The sequence below is a fragment of the Nothobranchius furzeri genome, chromosome 9, assembly GCF_043380555.1.
Source record: "Nothobranchius furzeri strain GRZ-AD chromosome 9, NfurGRZ-RIMD1, whole genome shotgun sequence".
Lineage (NCBI taxonomy): Eukaryota > Metazoa > Chordata > Actinopteri > Cyprinodontiformes > Nothobranchiidae > Nothobranchius > Nothobranchius furzeri.
This window is the reverse complement of record NC_091749.1, coordinates 31,722,424-31,732,608: the sequence shown is the minus strand read 5'-3', so window position 1 is coordinate 31,732,608 and position 10,185 is coordinate 31,722,424. Positions and strand designations below refer to the sequence as shown.

Sequence of the window (10,185 nt, the reverse complement as noted above, 5' to 3'; positions counted from 1 at the left end):
AACTATTTTTAATTACATATAAAAAAGTAATCCATTGCTCCAAAAAATATGTATATCCGGTGTAACTAAGTTTTGGTGAAACTAAAACCTTAACTAATAGAAATGTTCAGCCTGCACATACATTTGCACATAAAATGTCTCCTTACAGCTTCAAATCAGATACACGGTGAGTAGCAAACATATGACTCGCGCTGGTAAACCTTGGCAGTTTTAAAAAATGTAAAAAAAAAACATCATTATAGGCCACTTTTAGTTTTCTCATTCTTTCCTTCCTGGATCATCATGTTTTAGCCATATTTGAAGAGAATATTTATTCACCTTATCTTAATGAAGGCTTTAAAAATAACAACATTTCTTTTAGTCTTCGGAATTAATAATTTTAAGGAGAAGGAGAAACTATTTTTAATGTGACGTGTTATTATTATTATTATTATTATTATTATTATTATTATTATTATTATTATTATTATTATTATTATTGGGGTAAAAACAATTCATCAAAATTATTCCAAACGTGTTTTGTTGCCTTCAAGGAATCGGGAATTTTCCCTCTCCACTGGCAAAAAATAGAACACGTTGGGGAGTTGCGGTCGTCCGGTGTCTGAAAGCTGGTACTACAGTTTGTTCTTTTTTAGCCAGATAAAATTTAGCATCTTTTGGCCTCTGGGAAATAATTTGAATCCAACGTTTTTGATTTAATTCGTATTGTGTTAACACCAGCTCACATGAGGAATTTGTTAGAACATTAAAGGATCTTTGCACACTTGAACAAAACGTGATAGGCAGTTTTAACTATATTTTTGCCTGGATCACCAGCTCTACAGTTATGTAAAAAACAATTTAACTTAAACAACCATTTAAAAAATCTGTGCCGTTTCTGTAAAGCACATAGAGTTTCCTTCGTGTAGGAAACGTGCTATAGAAATAAAGCTGTCCTGTCTTGTTTCTTCTCTTTTTTTCTTATAGGAACAAACTGCTTGAATTAAAAAAGCACTCGTGACGTCACTACGAGCAGCTCCGGCTGCACGTGACTAAAGTCAGCTGATAAAAGTCGGTTGTGTCTGAACAACAAGCCGAACTGCTCAGTCATTGCAGGTTGGAGGCTTTGGTTCTGGTTCTACCGTGATGAGGAGCTTGTTTCTGTGTGTGTTGGCGGCTCTGGCCCTCACTAATCACGCGCTGGTTCGGTAAGTTTAAAGACAAAACGGTGATAACGTAGAGCTTTTATTTATAGGTCTAAGTTGCTGCTAGCTGCGTTAGCATCCAACACACACACACACACACACACACACACACAATGGAAACGGTTGTTTAACAGTTTAACGGGCCTGTAACCTTTAATTCTGTAAAAGCCTCATGCTCATGTTCCGCTGGGAGCATCATGTGATCCGCTGGAGCTCCGGCGACAGTGGCCTTCTCTCGCGTTACACGGTTTACAGACACCGGGTTTAAACTACGAAAAGAGCCTTTTATTTATTGTAGGCTAATATAAGTTTCAGTGGGAGCACGGGCAGAATCTTACCCTCTAGTCAGAACCTAAAAACAGCACCAGTAGGCAGCAATTTATCAAAAATATCCTTTATTAACACAACCAACAATAACACACTGCGGCCATAAAACGTGTTTATAACAAGGTCGTAAAGCCTGGCGACATCTTTGTTATTGTTTTTATAAAGGCGGCTTCCTTGAAGGAAAAACAAAACTACAGCTGATAAATGTTCTGGGAAATGGTTATTATTATTAATAATAATAATAAATAGTCAGACTCAAAACGTGGGTTGGCCTCTGGAAGAGATTAGATTTGATTCCAATATGTTTTTTTATTTAGTCCTGCTCACAGCCTCTGCACTTTCCACTCCTTATAGAACATAATGTAAAAGATTTTGCTCCTCCGTTCCATACCCTGTGACCCACAACACACCTAGCATGTATCAGGATTTATATGGGCGACGGTGCCACTGGAGTTGAGTGCTCTCCTGTAATCGCAAGGTTGCAGGTTTGAGCCCCGCTCAGTCTGCTGTTGTGTCCTTGGGCAAGACACTTGACCCACCTTGCCTGCTGGTGGTGGTCGGAGGGACCGGTGGCGCCTGTGGATGGCAGACTCACCTCTGTCAGTGCTCCCCAGGGTAGCTGTGGCTACAATGTAGCTCATCACCACTATGGTGTGAATGTGTGAATGACTGATTGTGTTGTAAAGCGCCTTGGGGGATTCCAGGACTCTAGAATGCGCTAGATCAAATACAGGCCATTTACCGTAGGACATAGGAGAAAATAAGCAGACTGAAATCCATTTATTTATCTACCAAGCAAACTTAAAAGAAGGCTTTCATCTCTATTAAAATCTTAATTTCCTGCGCTGACGATGTGTTCATGTCCCGTTCCTTTGCTATTTTAACTGTTCTGATAAATCGTGTGTTCCCATAGGCAAACATATTCCTAGGTGATCCCAAACTAAGCAGTAGGCTTTCTGTGCTGTATAAACATGAAGAGAAGCAGGAAGAAGTAGTTCGACCCGAGGTAAGGTTTAGGAAACGGCCATCGTGTTGTTGGTGAGAAGGGTTCGGCTCAGTCTGAGCATGTCTGGATACAAAACGTTTCCAAACCCTCCAGACTGGCAGTCCTGCTCTAACTCGAGTTTTGTCGTGGTGGTGGCGGCTTTTACCACAATTTTAACTAGTCTCTTCCTGTTCAGAATCCCCTTAAGGAAATTCCGTTCCATCAGACGGGAGCTGACCGACTCTGGGAGGTCTGTTCAGGAGCTGCTGGCTGATGAGCGCTCCCTGAAGTACAACCTGGGCTTCCCCACCAGTAACACTCCCACGCCAGAAACCCTGAAGAACTACCTTGATGTAAGCAGCGGCACGTAGAATTACTGACCTGTTTGTTTGTTTTTGTTTGTTTGTTTGAATGAATGAATGAATGCTCTCTAAAGAAGTGAAGCCGTGACAGAAACCCAACTAAGGCCCTCCTGTCCAAACGCCTCGGCGTGTTTCTGTAGATCCTCTCAGCAGAGTTGAGAAATGCGTGGTGCTTATCCAGAAATGCTGATCAGAACGGCAGCTCCCACTCTGCTCTGTAAGCCTGCTGGTTCTCATCAGCTGACTGTTTGTTTACTTTAGTTCCAAACAACAAATACGCTGACCAGCTTTGACCCGGTGATTACATCAACCTGTAGGTCAGAGATAAAAAATCTGAGACAGACGCCGCTGAAGTTAGGACCTATCGTAGGTCAGTACGTGTGACTTTTAGCTGAACAGTCGTACAGAGAAGGTTATTTTTACTCCGAAGTTTAGCGTCTTTGCTTTATACAGTGTTAGTTTTTATACCCGTGATGTTTGCTGTTAGTTGTCAGGTATTTTTTACCCCCTCAGGGCATCTGTGTGTTAGCCTCGGGCGGCTGCACATGCTTACCTATCTCTTGTGTCTCAGTCAGGTTTAAAAATCATCCCTAATGTCTGGTTTTCCAACCTGAACAGACTCCTGTTCGGTAACTCACACAAGCTGCAGCTCGTGTTTATCAGCTCAAAGCGCGTTTAGCACAGAAACACAAACTGTTTCCTGCCTTCACAAGTTTGTGACCATAAACCAAACGTAGGAGGGATGTTTGGTTTACTGTAGTTGTTTGTTACAAACGGTTAAAAACAACCTCACAACATTTAAAAATAAACAGTTCTGGTCTAATTCACTAACCAAACACCAGAGTAACATTCAAATGTATAAAAGCATCGCATCAGCACCCAGTTCTCCTTGTTTTTAGAGTGAAACGCAGCAGATGTTTTATGAGAATGTAAATGACGTTAGTCACACCCCGAAAGCTCGATTCTTTGATTTGTAACTCTGACAGTGACACTCTGATGGTGTTTCTGCTTTTACTCCAGCTAGACGGAGCGGTTTTGAAGTGAATCGTCTCTATGGGTGATTTAACTCTGAGGATGTTGAGGTGAAACTAAACCTCAGAAGAACACTTGCCCAATAAATCCAGTTCCACTTCTCCTTTTTGCTCTGAGGCCTAAACGACGGAGCAGTTTTCAGTCACACGAGACAGAAGTTTGATTCCGGTTATGAATTTGTTGAGTAATCACTTCCTGTTTGCAGTTTTTCTCTTTTTATCGCCGTGGCAGGGTAAAAATGTGACTTTTAGTTCTGCTAACCTTTGCTGACGGTTACAGCTGTGATGCTGACTCACTGAGGAGATCAGGACAGACAGGATCCTCTAACTGGTGGTTGCTGTTTAGATTAAACCTGCTGTTGTCTATGACCAGGCTCAGTATTATGGAGAGATCGGGTTGGGTACTCCTCCTCAGCTCTTCACCGTGGTGTTTGATACGGGCTCCTCCAACCTGTGGGTTCCCTCTATCCACTGCTCTCTGCTGGACATCGCCTGCTGTAAGTCTCCTCAGCTCTGAGCCGCTCGGCTCCACCGGTCCTGTCTGCATTCACTCATCCATCTCTCTTTATCTTTAGTGCTTCACCACAAGTACAACTCTGCTAAATCCAGCACTTACGTGAAGAACGGCACAGATTTCGCCATCCAGTATGGATCTGGCAGTTTGTCAGGTTACCTCAGTCAGGATACGTGCACTGTAAGCTTCATGTAAGAAGTGTAAGCTGTAGTCATGGAAGATGTTGAACTCCTGCTTCCTGCCGTTCCAGATTGGAGACATTTCTGTGGAGAAGCAGCTTTTCGGTGAAGCCATCAAACAGCCCGGCGTCACCTTCATCGCTGCCAAGTTTGACGGGATCCTCGGCATGGCTTACCCCAAAATCTCTGTGGACGGTGTGGTTCCTGTGTTCGACATGATGATGAGGCAGAAGAAGGTGGAGAAGAACGTCTTCTCCTTCTACCTGAACAGGTGACCTCTTCTTCTTCTGGTCTTTAAGTTGTCAATCCAACACAGTCAAATAAAAGTCCGCGTTGCCTCACTAGCAAAAGTAGCCTCTGGGAAACTCACTTCTCTTTCTTGTGCTTTATACGTAAAAGCAGAGATGCTGAATGTGAAGACTTGTTGGAAATTGTTGCTAAAGCATTTGGAACAGGAGGTAGCTGGTATTGATCACAAGATAAAGGCCGTGCAAAGGTTCAGACATCTTGTGTTTGGTAACTGATCCCCTGGTTCACAATAGCGTGAGTCATCCTCACTGCTTGATTACTTTAGTTCACACTGAAGTTTCACAGCTGATGAACAAAACTCCTGTTGGTGTGCGAGCGCTCTGACTCGGGCTTCTGTTGTTCTGTTATTATTAAACTCTGTTTTAATGCGTTTGATTATCTGTGGAACAAGAAAAGCTGCATGTATGGAAACAAATGTTTGTCCTCTCAATAATAATAATTATAATAATTATTATTATTATTATTATTAATGAGTTTAAATTAGGGATGCACCGATCAGGTTTTTTGCTGCCGATACCGATATTAAAGAATGCTGATCACCGATACCGATCACCGATATCGATCACGTGGATTGGCCAGAAATTTTCTACAACATTATAATGAGTGCTACAAACTACATAATCTGGGAATAAAGGAAATGTAACCTAATCTAAAATAGTCTGTATTAGGGTTGTCACGGTGTGAAAATTTAACCTCACGGTTATTGTGACCAAAATTACCACGGTTTTTGGTATTATCGCGGTATTTTTTTAAACGTGCTACATTTTCACACAATTAAATAAACCCTGTATATCAGGAAAATATTGTCCTCAGTTTGTGTCTAAATTTTGCCCAAAATGTGTTATTTTGTAATTATGTTGTTTATTTGTTTACATTTTTCCCCTTTAGTCTTTAAAATACCATTATTTGCCCATAACTTCGTATTTTATGTCTGTTTGATGTCATCATTTTAAATATATTAGATCAGATGATACTCAGTACTTAAGTAGCCTTCTAATCAGATACTTTTTTTTTTACCCTTACTTGAGCAATCCGTATTTCAGGAAAGTATTGTCCTCGGTTTGTGTCCTTCCAGTGAGCTTTGCAGATGTGGGAAAATGTCATCAGGCAGTAATCATTGTTAAATTCATAATTATTCTCGGAGAGAGACCAACTCTTATCTGCCCCTGGGAGTCCCGTAATGCGTAGCGTCATTTCAATTTGGCGGTGTCCGCGACACGGTTTATATGCAGGTAGCGGCGCTGCGGCTGCTTTATATAGCGACTCGTTGCATTCTCCCTCAACCCAAATCCTCGGATCACGCATTTTAGCTAAAACGCTAACGTTATCTTGCCTTGCGTTGACTGTAGAGTTGTGGGTGATGGTCACGCAGATGTGTCATGAGATTTGAAGCGTTGCTGCCTTTCACAGACACTTTTTCTGCTCGTGCTGCAAACAGGATAGCCGCCCGTCTTCTATAAACTCCCTCGGCATTCTTCAAATATCTAAAATATGCCCGTACTTCCGACGTTGTCTTCTTTGAGGGATAACAAATGTCCTCCTGAGCGCTGCCGTCTCCTCCTTTGACCATTATTTCAGCTTTAGCTTCAAGAAAGTTTTGTTGTAAACAAAGCGTGTATGTGCCGCCGGCAACTTCTGCAGATGATACGGTGGCTGGTAAGGGTCACCGCGCCTACACCACAGCCACGGTAAACCCACCAAGATAGTATAGTTTTTTAAAAACAAGACGGTTATTATTGTCAACTTTTTTTTTACCGGGGTTTAGCTCTACACTGGTTACCGTGACAACCCTACCTGATCGGTTTGCTTTGATCTATTTTGAAAATTCCGATCAAAACCGATAGGGGCGCTATCGGCCGATTACGATCAAATGCCGATCCATCGGTGCATCCCTAGTTTAAATCATTTAAAACACCAAAACCAGCCAACAAACCACAGAGCTCCATCAGCCTCCCCCTCCTCCCGTGCAGAGCTCCTGTTTTTGGTGTTTTTCCCGCTGGCGTTCCCGTGTTCAGCAGCAGCAGGTGTTAAAGGTCACAGCAGAAGATAAACTCTTGGACGTGTAATCACACCTGGAATAACAGCTGCTTCTTTTAACTATAGCATTGTGGATGACGTTTAGACGGCCTTGTGAGTAAACATGTCTGAGGCTACAGGACGCGTTTGGGATTGTTAACGTTTTGGTCTGTCTCAACAGAAACCCGGACACCCAACCAGGTGGTGAGCTGCTGCTGGGAGGAACTGACCCAAAGTATTACACCGGAGACTTCCACTATGTCAACATCAGCCGTCAGGCCTACTGGCAGATCCACATGGACGGGTACGAACGTTACGATGAAGAGTACACAAAAATGTTCTGGAAGATTCTCATTATGGAAGTCTGAGTTTTGGTCTTTTTAATTGTGTCACGATTATCAGGAAACCTTTAAAGAATCCCAATAAGTTAGAAGAGCAAATCCTTTCATAGTGAGCAGACGCTTCATACCTGATCATACCTCCATTGTACCAAACGTCTAAAACCAATGTGCATAAATATGAACAAAGGATCAAAAGAAAGGTAGAAAAGCTGCATGAATTATATTTAATGAGGAACTGGAACGCAGTAAAACTATCGGACTGGGAGAAAAACCTTCAACAAACCTAAAATTACTTGTAGAGAAACTAAAAGGGAAAAAAAATTAAAGGTTTATTACTAAAACTTTCTTTCCACATTTGAATCGTTCACTGAAACTCTGACCACCCACATGCAGCAGATACACCAGTTTCTCCTGACAACTCCACCTGCAGGACTCTGATTTCTGCTGGTTCCTGGAATCGCACCAGTTTCTCACACTGCCATCTTGTGTTTGTGTGACAGGATGGCGGTCGGCAGCCAGCTGAGTCTGTGTAAAGGTGGCTGTGAGGCCATCGTGGACACCGGGACGTCTCTGATCACTGGTCCATCGGCGGAGGTCAAAGCCCTGCAGAAGGCCATTGGAGCTATTCCACTCATCCAGGGAGAGGTGAGAACTGAAACCCTGATTCAGTAACCAGTGGACTAATAAATCCAGACATTAAGGCAGCTGCCTTAGCCCTCTGCTCTGTGTTTCAGTACATGGTGGACTGTAATAAGGTCCCATCCTTGCCTGTCGTCACCTTCAACATCAATGGACAGACCTACAGTTTGACTGGCGACAAGTATATCCTTAAGGTGAGACTGAGGAGGACATCCAGTAGGTGGCAGCAGTGTGTCTGCTCCTGCGTCACCAAAACCGCTCAGATTCTGTCATAAAGACCAACAAGTGCAGCTTTGTTTCAGTCTGCACAGCTGGTCGGTTGTTTGAGGAGGAAAAAAAAGTTTTTCTGTTTGTCTTCACTCAGGCTGTCAGAATTTTGCATCAGATGGATATTTTAACACCAAACTGATTTCTTGTGTTCTGATCCTGCAGGTGAGTCAGGCTGGAAAGCAGATCTGCCTGAGCGGCTTCATGGGGCTGGACATCCCTGCGCCCGCCGGGCCGCTGTGGATTCTGGGAGACGTGTTCATCGGTCAGTACTACACCGAGTTCGACCGCGACAACAACAGAGTTGGCTTTGCTACAGCGAAATAAAACGCATCCAGCCATGGACCGTGAGCTCTAGGACCGGATCTGAGCTGCACGGTTTTCTGTTGCTTTGCTATCAAAATGAATTCAGCAGTAGATTTTGTATAGAAACACTTGCACTGAAGAGTTTAAAACATTTCTGATCAAACTATCAAAAGTGATAGTTTTAAAAATCCAAGTAATCTTTTTCTTTTAAAATCAGGGATTTGTGTTAGTTTTATTTAGCTGGTAGATGGCCCAGCTACTGCTGCCGTTTTCTTGAGATGGGCTCATTTAAATCTGTTGTGTTGTTTCTGTAGAAGAAGCTTTCAGCAGCAGCAAACGAGGAAATGACTTTTATCCAGTTTTTTGCTCTTAAGAGCTACCATGTTGGAGTTGGAGGACTGTATCTTTTTTCACTTTTACTTTCTAGAGTTTCAGTTTGATTTCTCTTTTAAAAACCTGCTGTTGAATTGTTTGTCCGTCAGGGATTCTGTACAAAATAAACAATATACAAAACAAACTAACGGGCTCTTGGGTTGTCAGTCAGACATGTGTCACCCTTTACAAAGACAAAAGCTCATTGTTTTGTTTCCTGAGTTACATGATGAGAAAAAGATATGAATGTGGTACATTTACCAAAAACTAATTCATTACATGGTGATGAATGCAGAAGATGAACAGGCACTAACGGGGAACGTTTCTGATGCTTCTGTTCTTGAATCTTTAATTAATCCAACATTTATCACACATTTTCTGTGGTCTGAACCTGTGGAAATGCTGGAGAAGAAAGAAAAATTATTCTAATTCACGAACTCCTTAAATATCTGCAGTTCCTACAGGATGCTGGTGTACAGCTTGTGATGGAAATGGTAAATCGCATCCTCTAATTTAGAATATTTCTACGAAACAAAAGCATTTAGCAGAACGTTGAATTAATTTCTCATCCGTGGTTTTAGCTGGTCAGTATACCATTGTAGACTTGCCTATAAAAGTATCCGTAAACAATCCACACAAACAGTCCTTTCAGCTTTTTATGATCAGTAAATTTGTCTTCATGTGTTTTCTTGAATCTGCAGGTTCACATCAGTTAAATGAGCCGTTTTCAGCTATGGCCAAAAGTTTTAGGAATGAAAAAAGCGTCGCTGTTCATATTTTTATGATCGAGTTTTGTATCAAATCCAGAATATTAAGGAATGAGATGGATTAGAATCAATGTATGGCAACCTGATAACGTTTCCACTGGGCTGCTGTAGCTCCCTCTTTGGGTTTGAACATGTTCAGAAATGCAAGCAGGCGTGAGTGTGTTTGAGTCAGTCTATATTCTGCCTAAGGTCTGGGGATTGGAGTTCTGCAAACTAAAAATAAAGTCATTTTCTCCCAGTGAATCCCATTTCTGATGGCTAGGGTCTATCAAAAAGCAGACTGTCTGGAGGTGAGCACTCTGTGTGTGTGTGTGTGTGTGTGTGTGTGTGTGTGTGTGTGTGTGTGTGAGTGTGTGTGTGTGTTTTACCTTCACAAATAACACAAGCCTGAAGGAGTTCTGCCATGTGGTGGAGTTGCTAATGCTAACAGTTAGCTTCTACTAGTCGAGACGTTCTCTGCTGTTTGCTGAATGCTAAAACAACAGCCTTCACCGTCGTGAGTCAAGATGAGTGAGTCCATGAGTGTTAACCCTTTAGGCGCCATAGTTTTTCAGTAAAATATGAAATTTTTATATCACTATTTAAA

General features: G+C 42.1%; 1 protein-coding gene across 2 annotated transcripts; it reads left to right on the top strand.

The window, feature by feature from the left end:
* The first annotated feature begins 1,025 nt into the window (after positions 1-1,025).
* Positions 1,026-8,977, top strand: ctsd (cathepsin D). 2 transcript variants are annotated; one of them, XM_015954041.3, is made up of 9 exons: positions 1,026-1,187; positions 2,693-2,849; positions 4,263-4,386; positions 4,465-4,583; positions 4,654-4,853; positions 7,089-7,211; positions 7,749-7,893; positions 7,983-8,081; positions 8,320-8,977. In XM_015954041.3, exons 1-9 carry the CDS (start codon positions 1,126-1,128, stop codon positions 8,479-8,481), a joined length of 1,191 nt encoding a protein of 396 aa, XP_015809527.1. In that variant the 5' UTR covers positions 1,026-1,125; the 3' UTR covers positions 8,482-8,977. The 2 variants fall into 2 exon arrangements, with proteins under 2 accessions (XP_015809527.1, XP_070410862.1); XM_070554761.1 differs by lacking the exons at positions 4,263-4,386; positions 4,465-4,583.
* The last annotated feature ends 1,208 nt before the right edge of the window (positions 8,978-10,185 follow it).